This window comes from Physcomitrium patens, chromosome 3, assembly GCF_059467195.1.
Source record: "Physcomitrium patens ecotype Gransden chromosome 3, ASM5946719v1, whole genome shotgun sequence".
NCBI classification, from domain to species: domain Eukaryota; kingdom Viridiplantae; phylum Streptophyta; class Bryopsida; order Funariales; family Funariaceae; genus Physcomitrium; species Physcomitrium patens.
The window spans coordinates 17,820,014-17,839,850 of NC_143412.1; the positions used below are offsets into that span (position 1 = coordinate 17,820,014).

At 35.6% G+C, this 19,837-nt stretch overlaps 2 protein-coding genes across 11 annotated transcripts; one reads left to right on the forward strand and one right to left on the reverse strand.

The window, feature by feature from the left end:
- The first annotated feature begins 1,810 nt into the window (after positions 1 to 1,810).
- Positions 1,811 to 11,612, forward strand: LOC112280615 (C2 and GRAM domain-containing protein At1g03370). 3 transcript variants are annotated; one of them, XR_016502203.1, is made up of 14 exons: positions 1,811 to 2,701; positions 3,542 to 4,576; positions 5,076 to 5,275; positions 5,603 to 5,790; positions 6,126 to 6,594; positions 6,735 to 6,893; positions 7,340 to 7,673; positions 7,991 to 8,173; positions 8,373 to 8,653; positions 8,844 to 8,960; positions 9,232 to 9,482; positions 9,913 to 10,149; positions 10,296 to 10,574; positions 10,918 to 11,612. XR_016502203.1 is itself a non-coding variant. In XM_024516279.3 (14 exons), exons 2-14 carry the CDS (start codon positions 4,231 to 4,233, stop codon positions 11,140 to 11,142), a joined length of 3,219 nt encoding a protein of 1,072 aa, XP_024372047.1. In that variant the 5' UTR covers positions 1,811 to 2,701; positions 3,527 to 4,230; the 3' UTR covers positions 11,143 to 11,612. The 3 variants fall into 3 exon arrangements, 2 of the variants coding, with proteins under 2 accessions (XP_024372047.1, XP_024372046.1); XM_024516279.3 differs by having other exon boundaries at positions 3,527 to 4,576; positions 9,963 to 10,149; XM_024516278.3 differs by having other exon boundaries at positions 9,963 to 10,149.
- LOC112279856 (uncharacterized) lies at positions 10,582 to 14,501 on the reverse strand. Of its 8 annotated transcripts, XM_090249075.1 has the most exons (6): positions 13,209 to 13,671; positions 12,944 to 13,024; positions 12,450 to 12,616; positions 12,041 to 12,091; positions 11,771 to 11,904; positions 10,582 to 11,577 (listed from the first exon to the last, which is right to left on the reverse strand). In XM_090249075.1, exons 1-5 carry the CDS (start codon positions 13,450 to 13,452, stop codon positions 11,791 to 11,793), a joined length of 657 nt encoding a protein of 218 aa, XP_090105201.1. In that variant the 5' UTR covers positions 13,453 to 13,671; the 3' UTR covers positions 10,582 to 11,577; positions 11,771 to 11,790. The 8 variants fall into 8 exon arrangements, with proteins under 8 accessions (XP_090105201.1, XP_073388923.1, XP_073388924.1 ...); XM_073532822.2 differs by having other exon boundaries at positions 11,771 to 12,091; positions 13,209 to 13,679; XM_073532823.2 differs by having other exon boundaries at positions 11,569 to 11,904; positions 13,209 to 13,669.
- Between the last annotated feature and the right edge of the window lie 5,336 nt (positions 14,502 to 19,837).

Here is a 19,837-nt window from a genome sequence, read left to right on the forward strand (position 1 = left end):
TTTTACAAGCTATTAATATGAGTATTATGTGATTAACTTGCTGACCAAGTTTCTAGCTTTTTAAGTAATTACAAACATGTATAAAGTCAAAACAATGTCTATGAAGCTCCTATGAAGCTTTTTTAGAAGATGTTATGAAATTAATTTATATTAATCTATTTCTATTTAATTATATAAATGATTATTAGAGTAAATATATATGTCTGTGACATTGTGATAATACAAATTCAAGTCACACATTATTAGTTAGAAATTCATGCTTCTTCTTTGTGACTACAAAATATTATAATTTTTTTATATTCATTAAAATGTTTCTAAATCCAAAAATTAAATTTTATATTTTGGAAATTTATTTTTATAAATTTAATTATAAATAGATAAAATTTAAAAATAAAAATATTTGAATAAGTCGTCCATTATTTAGTAGTCATGTACACATGAAAATAATAAACTTGAAAAGTATTAACTTCTTACAAAAAACTTGTTTTATTAAAAAATAAATAAATAAATGATTCAATGCCAAATTATTAATAATAATAATCTTCTTCAAATTTTTTTGATGTTGATTTTAATATATTATTTAAAGAATTATAATATAATCTTTTTAGGATTTAAATTATATGTATATATATATATATATATATATATATACATATAATTATAGATGGGTGAAGTGGAGATATGGGCAAGGTGGGAACAAAGATAGAAATGAGGTGGGATTAGGATTGGAAGTAGAATTGGAATAGGATAGAGATTAAAAGTGGGAACACGGGATGGAAATAGGGTTGGAAACAAGGGACATGTACAAAATGGATTATGAGGTAAGAAGAAGGTGGGGCTTTAATAACTTTTTATATATAGATATTATTGTTATTTACTAATTTATTTATAAAATTATAGATTTATTAAAAGTTAACTTATATTTTATTTCAAAGAATAAAAATTATTAAATTTTTAAATTTTTAATTTTTTTTAATTTTTTTTAATTTTTTTTACTTTAAATTCTATTTAATTTTTAAAATTTTGTTCTAAAATTTATTTTTAATTTTCAAGGCCCCTAGAATTATATCAACAAATTAATGATTATGTAGTATTTAATTAATAAAGATGTAGTATATTGAAGTTGTGCATTAAATCAAATATACTTAATTTTAAAATAAACTTTTAGACATAGCATATTATTTTGTTTAATTCTAAGTGATATTTTCATCAACAATACATGATAAACTTCATCACTTTTATCTTTTTTACATATTAAAATTTTTTCTCAAGAAATAAAGAAATTTAAAAAGTTATATATATATATATATATATATATATTTATATCAATTTGAAAATATAATCCTTCACATGGAGTGTATGACTTTTAATCCCACTTTCAATCACTCTTCTCCAAAAACTTATAATGAGATTTCCCTCTCCATCCACAAACTAGGATTTTGAAATAATAATTCTTTTATTTAGGCACTCCCTTATTGACCACACAATTCTCCGTTCAAATCTCACCCACCCATTCTTATCCTCCAATGCCCTCCCATCACACCCATCTCTCTCTCTCTCTCTTCACAACAACAAACTCACTGAAAAAAGCTTAGAAGTCATCGACCCCTTCTCTAAAACCAACCACACACCCTTCCACATGGACAAACAACAACCACAACAACAACGTTAATAAATACAAATAAGAAACAGCAAAATGTAAGTCAGAAAATGAAGGTTGGACCGAGAGACGAAAAGCGAAACTCTCGCCAAGCACAAAAAATAAAGGAGCCCAATCAAACTCTAAAATAGGCTAGAATAGAAGCTTCGAGCGAAGGGAGAGAGAGACTTCGGAAGGAGCGAAGGGGCTTTTGAGAGAGTGAGTGAGTTGTAGTGAGTGAGTGAGTGAGTGAGTGAGTTGTAGTCAGTGAGTGAGTGAGTTGTAGTCAGTGAGTGAGTGAGTGAGTGAGTGAGTCAATCAGTCAGTCAGCGCCGCCATGGCCGGGATGCGGCGACAACTGATTCATATTCCAGGGAGAGGGAGAGAGAGATGAAGAGATCCTATTCTTCATTTATGGATTCATGGATTTGCATGGGCGGTAATCTGCCCACCCGACCGACCGAGAGCTGCATCTATATCGCATCTCATCTACTCTCATCCTCTTCGTCGTCGTCCTCTTCTGGCGGCTCGTCCATCGCAGCAGCTTCTCGGAGTACTTCGTGTGAAGTGCGGGATCCGGGATTTTGTCCACTTTTCCCTTAACCTTGCAAGCAAAGAAAGCATAACTTACTGCCCAACTGCATTTTATGGCCATGGCGACACACTCCCCGACCCTCACTGTCGCTGTGTTGACGACTCACGGAATCACTAAAGCCCCAATTGCATGTCACGACGTGTTTGCTTGCACTCGCTGCTGCTGCTTCTCCTCAGTTTGTCCTCCCTGGGTTTTTGTGGGTTTCTGGGTTTCTTCATGCCTGGGAGATGATGATGTTGTTGTTGTTGCGTGGATGGGATTGTGTTGGGTGTTGAGACTTGCCGAGTTGCATACTCTTTCTTTGCCTACCATGGCTGAAGAGAGGGAGTGATTGCGTTATGGAGCATTGGGTGGGTGGGTTGGTGATGCGCCGTTGGGGGAGTGACGGCCACGCTGCGACGGTGATGCCTGTGTGGTGAGGTTTTGGCAATGAAGGACGTTCTCCCTCGTTGGCGTGTGGTTGAACGGTATTTGCTCCCGTGGCCTGTCTGCCCAGTTGCTTGAAGATTGGTTTTGGGATTGTCGACGGGTTTTGGTACTCGATTGTTGTTGAGCATGTGGCCAGTGCAAGGAGCGTGGGATGGATTAGTTTTGCTGTTGCGGGTTTCTTTTCTTTTTTTTTCTTTTTTTTCTTTTTTTTTTTTTTGACGAGTGAGGAGGAGTGTTGAAAAGTAATGGGAAGGACGTTCTGCGATTTTGGGGTTGGGGTTGCTGTCACCAAGAGCGAAACCTAGTGTTGAGAGCGGTGAGCGCTGTGAAAGACTTGGAGTGTGATCCTTGTGCCCTTTGCACAGCCATGCCTTCTTGAGAGAACTGCAGGCTAAGTTTATTTTGAGGTGGAGGGACTTGTGTCTCTTGAACAAGAGTAACTAGAGTGCGTGAAATGTTCCGCCACCTAGTTCTTATGCTTCTGCTTAGGATTGTTCCCTGTTGTGTTAATACTTTCATGTAGGCTTAATGATTTTATGCACTTCGGGGCAGCTGAGCACGGGTGGAATGATTTTGAGCAAGTCGGCTTCACATTGAATCTGCTGTGAAATAAAGAAAGAAAGAAGAAGAAAAAAAAAAAAAAATGTTTAGAGTGGAAAGATTTGGTTTGGAATTCATTTGAGGATCTAGTTCGGTTTGTCCCTCTGTCGTGTTTCATACTTAATGCGTAAGTCGAGGGCTTGCTGGGAATGTAAGAGGGTCGCACGAATTTGAATCTTGGAGTATGAAATACGGTCTTACGTATTTCGGGATTTAAAAGAGGAGTAAGAATCAGACAAAGAATTGATTAGGGCTGTTTCAAGTGAATACATGTGCAGGATCCAACTTCCCGACGTGCTATTGGGAACTTGGGGGATTTTGGCGCCTCGACTTAAAATGTTACTGGTTCCAACTCATAAGATCTAATGGTTGATTGAAGGGCTCTCCAAGCAGATAGTAGGGAGAGATGAAGGAATTATACAACTGAGAAGGCTCGGTTATCGCTCTTCTTGGGCTGGTCGTGAAATGGAGGCAGACGTTGTGAGAATTTGTCCATTATGATCGAGCTGGAGAAGGAGTGGTCATTTTTCTCAGAGGTAGACCCTTGTAGTCGCAGACGGATTTGCAGAGATTTCTCTTCCAAGCTGTCACATGGCACTATCTCTCACTTTCACACAGAAGTCGTGCAATGCTAGGTCACTGAAGGATCAGGAACAACGAGGTACGTATAGAGCTAGTGGTGTCAAACACTGGAGCTCCGCATAAATGCAAGACTTCAGTAGGAATTGGCACATGCCCGAGCGTACTTCACCTACTTGATCTTTTGTAGGGTTTCCTAGCACATATTCAGATAACTTGTTTATTCGTGAGTCAAATTCTAGGTCGAAGCTGCCCGTTGCCCTACATTATGATTCATTGTTCAGCTGTGAGAAAATCTCTTCCGAAGGTTTGTTTCTCTTTCATGAGCAAGATCTTACGAATTCTGACCTTGTCTTATCCTACGCGATCGACTTGAGTGCTACTCAAAATGAAGCTGCACGTGCACGTATTAGAGGCTCGGAACCTAGCAGCTCGAGATCAAAATGGTCTGAGCGATCCTTTTGTACGCCTGCAACTAGGCAACACAAAGACAAAATCAGCTGTAATTCTGAAGAATCTGAATCCGGTATGGCACGAAGAGTTTTTTTTCAGCGTAGTAGGCTCTGATGAGGAGCTGCTTGTCACGGTTTGGGACGAAGACCGGTTTTTAAATGACTTCTTAGGTCAGGTAAAAATTCCTGTTAGTGAGATTTTGACAGCCGAGAAGCAAACCATCACCAGAAAGTGGTATACCCTCCAAAAGCGCAGTGAGAAATCCAAAATTCTAATTACAGGTGAGTGCTGCAATTTCTTGACCTGGTTTATTCCGCACCGGTGTTTCGGTGAGAAAGCTGTCATGTTTCACAATGCAGACGTTTGTACATTGCTTTCGAAGGACCTTTCACGCTCAATTAGTAACACACCAGCATTCACTTCAGCATGTGGGCTCATGATGTGAGCTAAACATTATTGCGTATTCTCAGTGCTTGGAGGTAGTCATCTGAGTAAACTCCTATGCTAAGTTTAACAGAAAACTGAAACAAGCAAACCTTGCGTTGTCTGATCATAGCACAAGTCATTAATTTCGTTTACTACATGATCAATTATGTTGGGGTAAGGAACAGAACGCTTGCCTATTCGCTTTTTAGAAATCAGTAATTAGTTACGTTTGGTCGATGATAAGATAGCCTTTTACGTACTCAGTTATCAGCATGTAGTTTAAGTTCGTGTTTGTAAAAAATGGTCTAAATCGCATATATGAAAGTATATTGACAATGGTTTCTCGCACAACAGGTGAGATATTACTCAGTCTCTCTTTATTCGGAAGGGATTCAGCAACTGGCCGAAGACCTCAACGATTTGTTTCAGAGGAAAGGCACTCAGTGTCTGAAGATGGCACTTACACGCTTTCTCCAACAAGTTCCATCGATATGAATGACTGTTTGACGGATACATCTGGTCTTGTAGATGTTCCCGGTTCTCCAAGCTTGAGGGTATGATAATGAGCACCGAAATCTACCAGATTTGCGAAGGAACTTACCGATCATCTGTTACATACTTACTACGTCCGCGTTGTCTGTTTTCAAGTTGCACTCAATTTTTCAGATTCTTCTTTTGTAGCCAGGGTTTAAGTTATAATTTAGGATGTAGGGACTGGTTGGTCGTGATTATTAAAGAAGCTTAATCATGCTTGTTTGCGTCTGATGGGGTTTGCAGTGCATTTTAGAAGTTTGGTTGGCTCATTTGTGGAGGGCTTGTTGTAGCTCCTATCTCTTTCATTTTGGTTACTTCTCGAATACTGAAGATGTGAATCAACGCAGGCAACTTGGCCTGGGGCTGCTCAATGGAACCATGATGAAGTCCTGTCAAAAGAGCAGAATAAGGTTCCCAAGTCTTTAGCAGACAGGTTCACTGCCGTTTTCAATAAGAAATGCAAAACAGGGATGGACGGGGCCTCAAAACATGGTGTGGAAGGATCAACCTCGTCTACTCCAAAATTCAGTGACAGGTTGGTCCGTCAATTCTCGAAATGAGTTGGTTGTAGCTTGGTCGAGGAGAATGTTGAAAATATGATAATTATTAGATTACATCTAGATATCCAAATCCAAGTAGTCCAATTTTTTTTCAAAATATGAATGTGGTCTTCAATAGGTTTTCAATGTAATATTCCTTATGGGGAAGAAATTCTGGGTCAGGTGCTGGGAGGAACTTTTGGAGTTCTGGAAAGAGTTTGGTTGTCTTCCAATACGAGCTTACATTTATATTCTCTCACGAACTGAAGTGAGATCCTGTTTCACAAACCTCGGACTCAAGCTGTGGTTGATGGTGCTCGTAATTTTGCAGTGCTCATGTAGAAAGTCCCGACAGATTTCCAGAAGTTGCTGAAGACTGTAGCGACGATGAGATTGACACATTGGCCTCATCGTTTTTTGACGATGATGGCAAGAGTATGGAGCCATCTGTCGACGATTTCCCTCCACCTTTGGCCAGTGGAGTGGTGTTGGATCAAAGATATGGTACCAGTGCTAAATCTTTGAGCGCGCTCATTTGCAAGGCGGGTTCGCCATTTATTCAAGAATTATTGACTTGCCTGAAGACAACCGAGTACTCAGAGGAGCCTTGGAAGAGAGCTAACAATGGCTGCATTGAAAGGGTTGTCTCTTACATGAAAGCAGCGACAAAAATTATCAAAGCTGTGAAAGCCAGTGAATCGCATACGTGCAGGAGGTTGGATGACAGGGGTTTTATTCTTGATATAAGCTGTTCTACTCCAGATGTACCATATGGTAGCAACTTTATGGTGAAGCTTCAGGTTGGTTCTTTCAAATATGCTGAGAGTTTCTGGTTCTTTGGTAAAAAAATTGCTTGTGTAATTTCCTTCAGAATAAGCATGAGTTCGTGTACGAAGTTAACAGATATTTGCAACGCTCACGTATATTTTGTTGATCCTAGTTTTGCATATTGGCGGGACAAGATCTACCGTCACAAGAAAAAACTTGTAGATTGCAAGTATCTTGGACACTCCATTTTTTACACTCTACAATGATGAAGGGAATGATTGAGAATGGTGCTCGCGCTGGTATCAAGGAAACTTACGAACTATACAGAGAGGTTTGTGCATGATACGTCGTCACTTCGCACATTCTACTCAAAATCTTTTTTTGGTTGGTGATTGCTGATCAACGTCTGGAGGTTCTTATCTAATTTTTATCCAGCAAGGATCCCTTGGCGCTATGTCTTTGTGCAAAGTTAACATTTACTTTTGTGCGGCCAAACAATCCTAATGTTTGTTGATTCAGACGTTTTCCGTTGTAACGAGATTCCGTATATCTCTTGAATGATTGCTAGGGCACGTGTACTGGTAACCTTTATTTTTATTTTCATATTGCTGTAATAAACGACGTTGAAAACACCCCTTGGCTCATCAAGTGTCTTCATTGTCTTTGGATCTTTCTCTCAAAGTTCCTCTGTGGTGCTCTTGCTGTTGTCCTCCATTGTTTAATCTTGTATTTTTATTTTTCATTTTTGAAATTGTAAACAATTTGTGGTTTTTACAGGTCTTATCGAGGTATGCCAAACCTATTTATGAGGGTCCACCAGGACGAGAGTTAGTGCCCGAAGCTAAGCGAGAAGAAGAAACTCCGCTGAGTGATTGGGAGTTAGTAAAAGGCTACTTTGGAAAGTTACATGTGCTGATGGCTATCTTATCGTTGACCGCTGTGTTTTTGCACATTGGCTTTGCATCTCCTAAAGCGAGCGCTACTCTAATACGATGGGGCTTCGATCTTCCCGATTCGTTATCGGAGTTTCTCTTTTCAGCCATAGTAGTTTTGCAAGTTGAGAAGGTTGTTAAGATGGTACACCAGTTTCTTCAAGCACGATATTGGCAATGTGAGTTAATATTTCTTCCAGCGTGCTCTATGGACAATTTTGTTTTGGATGATTTGCCAATGTAAACAGTAGGCGATTGAAAAAAGCTTTTTTGATTAGGATTGCCTCTTTTCCATTTTGTATCTTTATTTTCGAGCGAAAAAGAACAAGATAGAATGTACTCGAGTTTTCTACCCACCACGTTCTAGAGATTGGGCACAACCCTTGTTGGGGTGAGAGCTAATATGGTCTGCGGTTTCCTTAAATAACTTGGACGAATGAAGGACTGTTCTTTTTAACTTGAACGTGCTCAGCTTATCCATTGTTTGCCTTCGCAGCTGGAGATCATGGCGTCAAGGCTCAAGGCGATGGTTGGCTAATGACCGTGACCTTGATTGAAGGAGAGAACTTAAGTCCTACCGAAGAATGTAGTTTTTCCAATCCTTATGCTGTTTTTACTTGCAGTGGAAAGAGACGCACAAGCTCTGTGAAATTAAGAACCCTTAACCCACGTTGGCGTGGTACGTCACTTGCCACTTGTTTCATTGTTATACGTTTTTGTTTTGTTTTGTTTTGTTTTGGTTTGGTTTGTTTTGGTTTGTTTTGGTTTGTTTTTTTTTAAAAAAATATTCTTCTTGTGTTCTGGATGTAATTTCAGCAAATTTTTCTGTTCTTTTGGGAAAATTCCGGAACTCACTATAGGGTTTGCAACGATTCCAGAAGTTTTTGAGTTCGATGCTACTGAGGATCCTCCATCAACTATGGATGTTGAAGTCTTTGACTACGATGGTCCATTTTCTGATGCTGAATCACTTGGTCATGCGGAGATCAATTTCTTGAAGCAGAGTCCCGAGGATTTAGCTGATTTTTGGATCTCTTTATCTGGCAAATGTGCTCGGACACATGGGTCAAGGTTACATCTGCGAGTTTTTCTGACAAATACCAAGCAGTCTGATGCTCTACCTGAATATCTTGAGCGGGTTCAGAAGGAAGGGATTAAGGTAAATCTTCATTTTAACCTTATACCTCTGGATGAACTAGATAACATCATACAGTTGCGGACGACATTACTACATATGCTGTGCCTGTATATTCGCATCATAGGCGTTTTTCTGGATAACACCACATTATACAACCAGAATCATTTCAATTAAATGAAAACATAGCTTTAAGCCGGACATTTTTGTACAGGTTGTGAAGCGCTCTGCCCAGAAGAATGGGTCATTTCAGAAGCTGTTTGCGCTTCCAGCTGAAGAGTTTCTTATTAATGACTTTGCCTGTGCAATCAAGAAAAAAATTCTCATTCAGGTTCGTGGCTTATGCTCTTCATTATTCACGTGACTACGAACTTCTAACGGTTGATGAAAGTGAAGCTGTACATCAATCTGTGACTACCTATACCTTAGTGCCGTTGCTGTTTGTCTCGTTGGTCTGAGTGTCTGCTCTGTAGTATTCAGTGTTCGACAAATCCATGGTCAATGAGTTAGAATCTTTTTTTACTAGCTCTGTGCATTTCATAAACTCAGCAGGTGGGCATAGTTGCCCTAAGATTTTCTGCTCAATTTTTGTCTTGTTGCAGGGACGTCTGTTTCTGTCACCGAGGATGTTGGGCTTTTACTCGAATCTTTTTGGCATTAAAACCAAATTCCAGTTTATATGGGAAGATATCGATGATATCGTGGAGACGCCTGTAGCCATCAACCCCTGCATAGTCATGTTTTTGCGTAAGGGGCGAGGTCTTGATGCCCGAAATGGTATGAGAGGCATCGACGCGCACGGTCGTGCCAAGTTCTACTTTTGTTCATTTGTCAAGCCTGTTACAGCTTTCAGGTACGAGTCTTCGCTAAAATCTGAACATGCATACGTGGTGGTAACAACACGATGCCTCTGTAACTAGTGCCTGCACTGAGTTTTGCTGTGAGGCTTCTCTAAGCACTGTTTCGGTCTCATCGTGCTAGTGAGATTGTCGTATTTTTTGGGTCTCTTTCGTAAAAAAGAAGGAAACTTGTGAAGTTCCTTTTCATGGGTAGTTTGATATGAAACACATCACCGTATAGACATGCGTTTTTCACAAATTGCAGTACGTATCTTTGTCTAGTACTGTTGCTCCTGGATTATTAATGACGAGGTATTGCTGTGACCATCTAGAAGCCAAGATAGGTGGATTTTCTCTTCACGCAGAGCATTTTTTTTATAGAATACCAATATCTAAAAATTGGAACTCATTAGCGTTTGATCTTGGATGCTGACGAATTAATAGATTTTCTTTTACGCTTCGAGTTTCTAAAATCAAGGTTTCTACATCACCAGAACAATCACCGCTTTGTGGAAGAACAGGAAGTTGAGCTTAGAGCAGCAACTGGAACTTTGTGCTAATGTTGAAGCTGAAGATCAGACATGCACAGATTCTCAGAGGTCCGCAGATGACGCAGACACATTCACCGGGATGGAGGAGGCTAACATGGTTAATGTTTGTGCCTTCGACATTCCTCTAACGGTAGGTTTAAATCCTTTTTCCCACATAAATCTACTTTTAGATACTGCAGATTGCACTGGATTGTACTCAAAGCATCTAGTGGACGCTATTTCTAATCAGTGTACATATGTAGACATGCACCTCATGCGTGTTTTTCCTTCTTACAGATGGACAGTGCGATGTCACTCTTTGAAAAAGGAAGATTGGAAGAGGTCGTGGCAGAGAAAATGGGTTACATAAATTTTGTCAGTACACCTTGGGAGCGTCTAGAGGGTCAAAATAATGTCCAACGCAGACAGGTCAGCTACCATTTGAACAGACAAATTAGCCAATTCGGAAGTAAAGTTTCCTGCATTCAGCAAAAGACAATGCTTGACAACATGAAGTTATACATACTTGACGAAGTCCTCACCCTTCATGATGTCCCCTTTGGTGACCACTTTCAGGTACTCATTGTTTATTTTACTTCCAAGTTCATCTTGTGTATTTATATACGAAAATTTCCAAATAGATGGCAGCTATTTTTTGAGGGTGTAATTCATTAGCTATCTATGCTTTTTATGAGTCTGAACTCTCAATCTGAATGGCTTCATTTTTTTGCTATCACCCAATTAGCTATTTAATGAAACAATCAAAGAGGTATCTTTTAATTCATGTATGTGAACTTGCAAGTTCCTTTTTTACTCTTGAATAACAGAAAACGGCTTGAGTAGGAGATTCTCATCGTTCGTTACGTTTCAGTGAACCCGTGGTTGGCTAACGGAACTAACAACTTCATGTACTGCGCAGGTTCAAGTGAGGCGAGATATTGAAACCACTTCCATAAACCCACCGAAGAGCTCTGTGAAAGCATATGTGGGAGTGTCTTGGCACAAGAATACAGAGTTCAAGAAGAAGATCACCAAAAACGTACAGGATCACATGGCAAAAGAAATACGAGAGGCCATGAACGTGAGCGTGAAAGAGGTCAAGGCTCTTGTGAAGGACATGAGAAACTCAGCCAATGGTTCATGAGGTGGTTACAGGCTTCGACCATTTCGAACAAGGTTACAGCTGAAGTGACCAGGAGGTGGACGTCGAGGTCTTGTATTCCATGCCCACTGCGGTAGAAGCTAAAACCAAACATATTGCTGAATAGACAATGTCAAGCTCCTCTCGCAGGAGCTTCTATCTGCAGTAGTTGATAGTGAACGACACCTGAAGGAGCTCATCCATGGACTGGTGAAGGCACAGAACAATCAGGTCCTATTGATAACCCAGCTTTGCTTCTGCTCTTCAAAGCCAAACCAGACACAAATCTCTACCACAGCTTGACCCAAAACTGGGCTGTGGGGGTTTAGCTGCATATTTTTTCACTTGAGAGGGGCAAGTCATAAGACTTGGCTTTAGCGTTAAGCCTATTGTAAGCCCTCGAAGCAATCCAGGAGCTTGAAGCATTGTTTACAGCACCTGAAAGAAAGATTGAGATTTTTGATATTACAAGATTCTCATTGTTACATACGTTGGGGGGCTTGTTTGGTGTTAATTTTTTTAAGTGAAGTTATAGAGCTTAAGTTAAGACACCATTCGTATACAGCACAATGTCTTCAATCCTTTGAAACATAACTTTGAGATTTGTTTTCCTTCTCCTTCGTCTTCGTACTTTGTTTTTACGGTTATGGTTTAATGCGTGAAGTGATGGTCCTGGAAAGCCTGTTTCACGAACGACCAGTTGAGTGCATGGTTGATGCGGAACTTCCTTCCCCAGCTTGAAAACCCCGGTCGAGAATTCCTCGTCTACACCACCAGGAATGTTTGCGTCAGTGCCAGGAACACCACAAGACTGGAAACAGGAGCAACAAGAGAATAGCGGAACAAACTTAATTTTTTCTTCTGCAATGGTTTTCCCAGGAGGTGTTGCGGAGGAGCTTACCGGCATTGCAGCTTTGATAAGTTTGAACTGGTAGTTCGAAACAGAGGGAAACTGTCAACCCCAACAATTTTCTCACGTACATCAATTTTCAATTCTAATATATTTTTTTTACAGAGGCAGTTCTTGTTTCTTTGATTTCTTCGAAGAAATATACGAGGTCATTTTCTCATTAATATATTTACATATGCACATTGTAGCTTGTAGTCTATTTCATGTTGGTGTGCAGAACTTTCACTTGTGTGAGCAGTTATGTGGACAGATGCATGGAGTGAGCATTATGATTTTCAGCATCGCAGAAGGAAAAAGCTCCTCCTGAGCTCTTTCTTTGAAGCATTCTCGGGAGGTTCAAACCAACACTACCTGCTAGAATGGGCGCACAGAGCAGGATGGAACTTGGGATTTCACTTACATTCCACAGCATGATTGTCCAGATGACGGTTTCGGAGCACGGTGGGGTAGTGAGAGAGCCTCGGTATCGACCGTAGTTTGGCTCAACCTTCGGTAAAGTGATTGGCTGGATTTTTAATCTTCTATATGGGTTCTTGTGCGTTGGCAGCTTGTCTAGGAACTGCCAAACTAGTGGATTGGTTTCATTTAGCAGGGGTCTGTTCAAAAGCAGACCGTCAAAATACATCAAACCAGCCAGAAAACAGTGCCATCTTAACATGGATGAAAGCTAAAAGTTTGTGTTAAATTACCTGAGCTAAGAATGCGTCTTATGCATTCAAATCCTCTCGGACTTTGTGTGATGGAATTCATGGAGAGTAGTCACCTTAAAATCATGGTCGTCGTGCACAATGGTAACATCAACTGGCTCCGAAGTGTAATTAGCTTTTAAGTCCCCCAAAGTAGGATCGGTGACCATGAGAGTTGGAAGGATGGCCAAAGGCGACTGCTGATTACCTGCTTTACACAGCGCCCACTCTGGATTCAGCTCACCCCAGTGGCTCGGTCCATTTGGACCATCACCGTAGTCAAATGTAGCTGCACATTCTCCAGGGTTCACATATTCAGTTGCATACATTCAGTCACGAGCAGATTTCGAATGGTTTAGCATGTGTTGGTCAATACCAGAAGCACTACAAAACGACGCGATATTTAATTCCCGCGTCCATGAAATCGCAATGAATACAATTCATAAGAAAAAGAACTTTCACGAGAACTCCACCAGACGGTGCAGGTCCCAGTGGCTGGAAAATCAAATCTGCATGTGGTTGCGATGACGAGTTCCTCGATCCGACCAGACCGGGGATGAGGGGCAAAAGCTTTGGCAGCATCATGGGCGCTTCAACATGAGCCCCGATCTGAACAAGTGAAGAATGCCTCGTCGAGGCATCCACAGTCTGGAACACCAGAAACTGAAGAAATGACAATGCAGTCGCAATCACCCACAAGTAGTAGCAGTGCATCATCACACACTTCTCCGTTTCTCGAATTCCAATCTCGAATGCGCACGGTTGACCAGTTTCACGGACCAAGATACTGTTTGAAGCTTACCATCGAGACTTATCCTAGATGCACAAGCAAGCTTTCACCACAATACCAGTCGCCGGAAACAAACCTGATTTACAACCTTATGCTCAGTTTGGGTTTCAGGCCCAAAAACTTTCCACACACTAACATGGGAGTGTAACCCACAATGGAACCAGGTTAGAAAGGGGGTGAAGATTACAGTGGCAGTTAAGAAATAACAGAAGCCAAGCAGTTGATGCAGTTGTGGAGGGTGGGACTGATCCATCCATCAACCAGCAGCAGTCCTCTTTGGTGCTGGCATTCTGGAATTGGTGATTGAGGTGCCCCACATCACCTGCTGCTGCTGCTGCTGCCCCATCTAGATTGTTTCTCTTGCTTCCTCGCGCTCTTTGCATCTATTTGAAGCTCTGGATCGATGTGTCGGTGACCACAGGAAGCATGCATCGTGGTATTGTTGTGGAAACCTTGATTTGTTCTGTTGCGAAAATGGTGAAAGAACTCGATGATTATGAGACTGGCTTGCATACTCCCCTTTTCCTTATGTTTTCATCAACTTTGGGCTTCTTTGTTTTAGTTTATTTTATTTTATTTTATTTTTGACATGTTTGTTGTATTGTGTTTTTGTCGTGCAGAATGTGAAGAATCGAAAAAAAAGTTTAAATGTTTGATTGCTTAGTTGCAATAGTAGTCAAATCACCTAAATATTTTTGTGTACATGTTTTGTTCACTTTTTTAATAGTCATTTTTTGATATCAGATTACATGTATAATGAAATTTTCATGTTTGTGTACTTTTTGTGTATTCAGTGGACACAATTTGTATATATGTATCTATATACATGTACACACACCCAATGTTACTTTATGTGGACAAGATATAGGTATTTCATGTAAAATTGAATTTGATTTTATCCACTAGGAATATTAATTTACATCCAATATGAGTTCTCACTGTGATAAGATTATGTTCTAATATATCTTTTATAATGTTACTAACTATGTAAACTTTTTGATTCTTTAGGGATTTTTGAAAAATTACATAATTTAATTAATATTTAATTCTTTGATATAAAAATCTTTTTTTTTCTTTTTTTTCTATTTTTTAAAATACTTCATACATCAATTTTCAAAGAAATATATATATAACACTTACACACACATTATACAAACAAAAATAAATAATATTGATTACAAAATAAAAATAGCAATCAATGTGTAATTATTTTTAATTCCTACTAGCTACTGTTTATATAATATATTTTTGACCAAATTGATATCAAAAAATTATATATTCCAAGTCAATAAATTAATACTTTTCTAAAAAAACCATCATCTGCCTAAATTTTTTTTTTTTTTTCCAAAATTACAAATAATTAACCTAAAATACTATTTTTATTTTGTATAATGTGCCAAATAATTAGCACTTATATTTTTAAAATAAAATATTTTACTTTAAATAACATCAGAGTACAACAAAATTTATCAAGAATAAGTGTCAAGTCAAAACAAACAGTTTTATTTATTGTCTCTTATTTATACAATAGAAATTAAAACTTTGAATGCCCTATATTTTTAGAGCTGTTAAATCATATTTTGGAATGAAATTAGAATGATAAATTACAAATTCTTTGAAAATAAAACCAAAAATACATCACATTTATTTTCTAATCACAATTTTTACTACAATAAGTTGAAATCACTACTCTGAACCTTGAATCTGGTTTCAAAATTACAATCAACCCTGCTACATATTAATATTTTATAAATACCTATTTTCATTGACAATTTAATTTCAAATTGTAACAATAGACTTGATATTACATACAACAATATTAGTGTAATTTAAAGAAAAAATCATTTAATTAAAACCTTAATCGTGAATCATATCAATAATTTATTTTTCCATTTTTAATTAGGTTAAATATTCAAAAAAATTAAAATTATATATATATATATACATACATATATATATATATATATATATATATATGAAGAATAAATGATAAATTATGTGAAAAAAATAATTTTAAATTTAAAAAAATATATATAATGGTACTTATGGTTTGATTCAACTACAATCTTATTTTTAATTTATTTTTAAATAAAATTAAATAACTCAATATAATGATTCTAAACACAAGTTTCAAAAAAGAAAAATATACATGTATTAAAGTATTGATTAAATTTGTATGTTTTGTTCAAAATATATATATCCAAAAAATGACCTACTATATAAATATCTACAAGCCTAGTTTATTTTTGCTTGAATAATTTATGCATAATTTGTACAATAACATGCATTTTTTTAAAGCTTTAGTATCTTCTTTTAAAGAAATGTTATTTTTTGATACAATCAAAGTGAATTGACCTATAGAAAAAATATAGTGTGTACTTACTGCGTAAATATTCCAACATATTAGTCATAATTATACATAGATTTTAAGCAATTTTTTCATCATTATCTATATTTATTAATATATTTTTATAATTACATATATATATATATATATATATATATATTCATTTCAATTAAATTCAATACACTCTAGCAAGAACATGTCAAAATTACTATCATTTTCAAAGACACAAATTTGCATTACAATATAATTATTCAACCTATATTGTGAATATTCTCAATATGTCAAAAGCATCACTTTTATGAAATTTTTCATATATAGGCATAAAAAACAAGTATAGAGTTTAATACTAATTGAATGCATATCAAGCACCTTAATTAATGTTTTTTTTTTTTTTTTTTTTTTTTTAATATTCAATGTGATGAATATAACAATTAGAAGAGAAAAAAAGTGCAATTAGTTAGATATGAATATGCCACTTTAAATTAGGGCTTTTTAGCTAAAAATCCGAATTTTTCTAAAATAAGATATGAGAGATGTTTTAAAATAAGGCCTCAATATTATTCTTCCACATGGTTGGAGAAGCACCTTATGATGCAATTTACAATTATAGCAATCACATTGAAGTATGCACATCAAATTCACAATAGTGAAGGAGCTATAGATTCTTTTGAACAAAGTTTGACCTTATACCAAACCCACAAGATGAAAACAAAGATTAAGTTGTCTTAGCATACTAATTTTTCTATGAGAAGCTTGGTTGCAAAGAAGTCAATTTTATAAGGCGTAGGTAAAAGCAGATGATAAATAGAAAAAAAAAAATTAATTTTTTTTTACATTGACAACATCATGGTGCATATAAGTCATAGTATGCCAAAGCATGGACAGTATACAACACCTTTTTTGATGCCTTAAAGAAGCAATTCTTTGACCAAGTAAATTTCAAAAATGCCCTCTTAATTCATTGCAACACTAAGTAGGCATTCACGTTTACAATCAATTGAGATATTATGGACATAGTTATTAGTGACATATTGTTTAATGTCGATGATAAGAAAATTTATGCTGATATGTGAATAGACATTATCAAATTTTAAGCTATTTAAAGATGCAAATAATAGCTAGATTGAGCATAATAGACAACAAGATCAGAACCACAAATCATATAAGGTAGAGATTAAATCTTTGCATTTTTTTTATTTCGTAATTAGCTTTGTTTCATGCAAAGTTGTATTTCAAATGGTGGCACATCTCGTGGATGTCACCAAAATCGTGTTGCTCATAAGCTACTTCAATGGATGTAGTAAAAATTATATAGCTTTGTTCATGAAGGTGATTTATGCTAAGAGCTTATAAAAGATCATAGAGTTCTTTTATATCCAATGGGCATTTTTTCTTGCTCATGATGTTAGCTCAAAGTAAGATACATTGTACCATGACTTTTGAATTCAATTCAAGTATCAATCTAAAGTGCACAATCTCCATCTTTTTGCTATTCTTTATTTTGATTGCAAGACAATTGAAGTAATCTTTGCTATGGATTTAAAACTTCAAAATATTATTGCTCCAAAAATAAAAGATACAACTTGTTGGAATTAGCATGAATACCAAGTAGACAATAATAAGGCGGCTTTTTGGCATTGCAATAAAGATGGTCAAGGTGGCTACTAATAGAGTTGTACAAATGTAGTATGCTCTACATCAACTTGATCTTGTGGTTAATGCCAAGTCTTAAAGACAAAAACTCAAAGAAGATATATAAACAATTGAAATAAATATTAAAGAAAGATGACAAAATAATAATAGAAAATATGTATATTCAAGAAGAAATTGGAATGACTATTATCAATGACTAAAAATCTAGAGACTCTTGAAAGTAGTCTAGAAGAAAAAAAAGAGTTGAAAAGAGTAGAAAAGGCTTTATTCTTGCCTTCATACATACTATATAATTAAAAGCTACATGGTCATATTACGTGAAGTTTGCTTGAAAATCCATTAGACACTTGCTTATGGAAGGAAAAATAGAACTTGCAATAAGATGACTTTAAAAACTTTAATTAAAACTTAAATAAACTCTAATTAAATTATAACAATACTAATAAATTATTAATTAAATCCAAAAGAAATCTCAAGAACTTACAAAAGAAACATAAAAAATAATAAATTAATATTAATAAAATATATAAAGATATAATATAAAAATATTTTTAAAATATAAAAAATAGATATCATAATTGAATCCTAATAAAATCTTAAACCAATTTTAACCAAACCTTAAATCAAATCTTAATAAAATCCTAATAAAATCCTATTCAAATCCTAAACAAATTTTAGACAAATCTTAATCAAATCCTAATCAAATCTTAAATAAATTCTAATAAAATCCTAATAAAATCCTATCCAAATTTTAATCAAATTTTAATCAAATCTTAAATACTAACCAAATTCTAGAAATTTTTTAAATCCTAATCAAATTTCAAATCAAGTTTTAATCAAATTCTAATTAAATCCTAGAAAAATCCTAATTAAACCTTAATAAAATCCTAAATCCTAAATAAATCCTAAATAAATCTTAATCAAATCTTAAATCCTAATCAAATTCTAAGTTTTAATCAAATCCTCAAAAAATCCTAATAAAATCATAAATCCTAATCTTTGATCAAATCTTAAATCAAATCTTAATCAAATCCTAATCAAATCATAGATCCTAAACCAATCTTAATTAATCTTTAATCAAATTCCAAATCTTAAATAAATTCTTAATAAATCCTAAAGCATATTAAAAATTCAATAGATAATATTTAAACTATTGATTTTGACTCAAATTTTGCAAACTTTGTAATAATTGAATTAGCGATAGGTACAAAATATTTGAAGAAGTTTGCATATATCAATTAGAAGAAAAGCTCTCAAAAACTTTTAGCTATTGATTGCCCTTCTTTTTTAACTTGAACATTAATCTTTCAACAAAGATTTTTCCTTGTTGAACTATTCAATTGCTCCAAAATTTAGATTGAGTATAAATATTTAAGTCTAAATTGCTCTCACCAATTTTTGCTTCAATCAAATTAATAGATATTGCCAAATTACAAATTCCCTCATTGACCTTAAATCTCAATAATCTAAGACTATAATCCTTAAAAACTCTTATACTCTTCAATCTAACTATCCCATTGATTTCAAATTTCTCACATTTGCAACAAGTACAAAAAAAAGACTTCCAAATTTTTACTTCTACACATATTATAAATCTCAAAAAAAACCTTCAAATATATTAACATATTTTTATTTCTCAAAATCTAAATCTAACAAAAATATTACTAACTTTGAAAATTCTTTAAAACTTCAATATTAATCCAAATGATATGAAACAAACTTTCAAAAATCTTTTCTTTAACTTACTCTCAAATCCTATTATTTGATCAATAAAAAACCTTAAAAATAATATAAGTGCTTTGTTTTGTACCTCAAGATCTGATTTTGATCCTAATTGGCAACCGCTCCTCTCCGAGTATCAATTCTTATTTTCTTGAGATAATTTTTGCTAAAATAAACTCTCAATTCCTTCTTCTACATACTCATATTCTTTATTTTTCTAATCTACCTTGTTTTGCCTTATTTATGGCTATACAAAGTAATTAGGATCTATTGCTTAAAAAAATAATTTTAATATTACAAGATTTTATTACCTTCTTATCTTCTATCTATATTTTTTTATTATATCCTTTAATTAGATTCTTTTATGATAAAATAATTTCTTTCTTCTTTTACTTATTGGTTGTATTGCTATACAATAATATCGTGATGTTCTATAGGACCTTTGATATGTATGCAATATATAAGATACATGTCTTAATTTACAAGGCAAGTTTTTTATATGTACACCACATTATTAGCTTGTACCACAAGTTACCAACACATGCAATAAGTGGCTAACTTATTATCAATCACCTATTGACATTTATAAA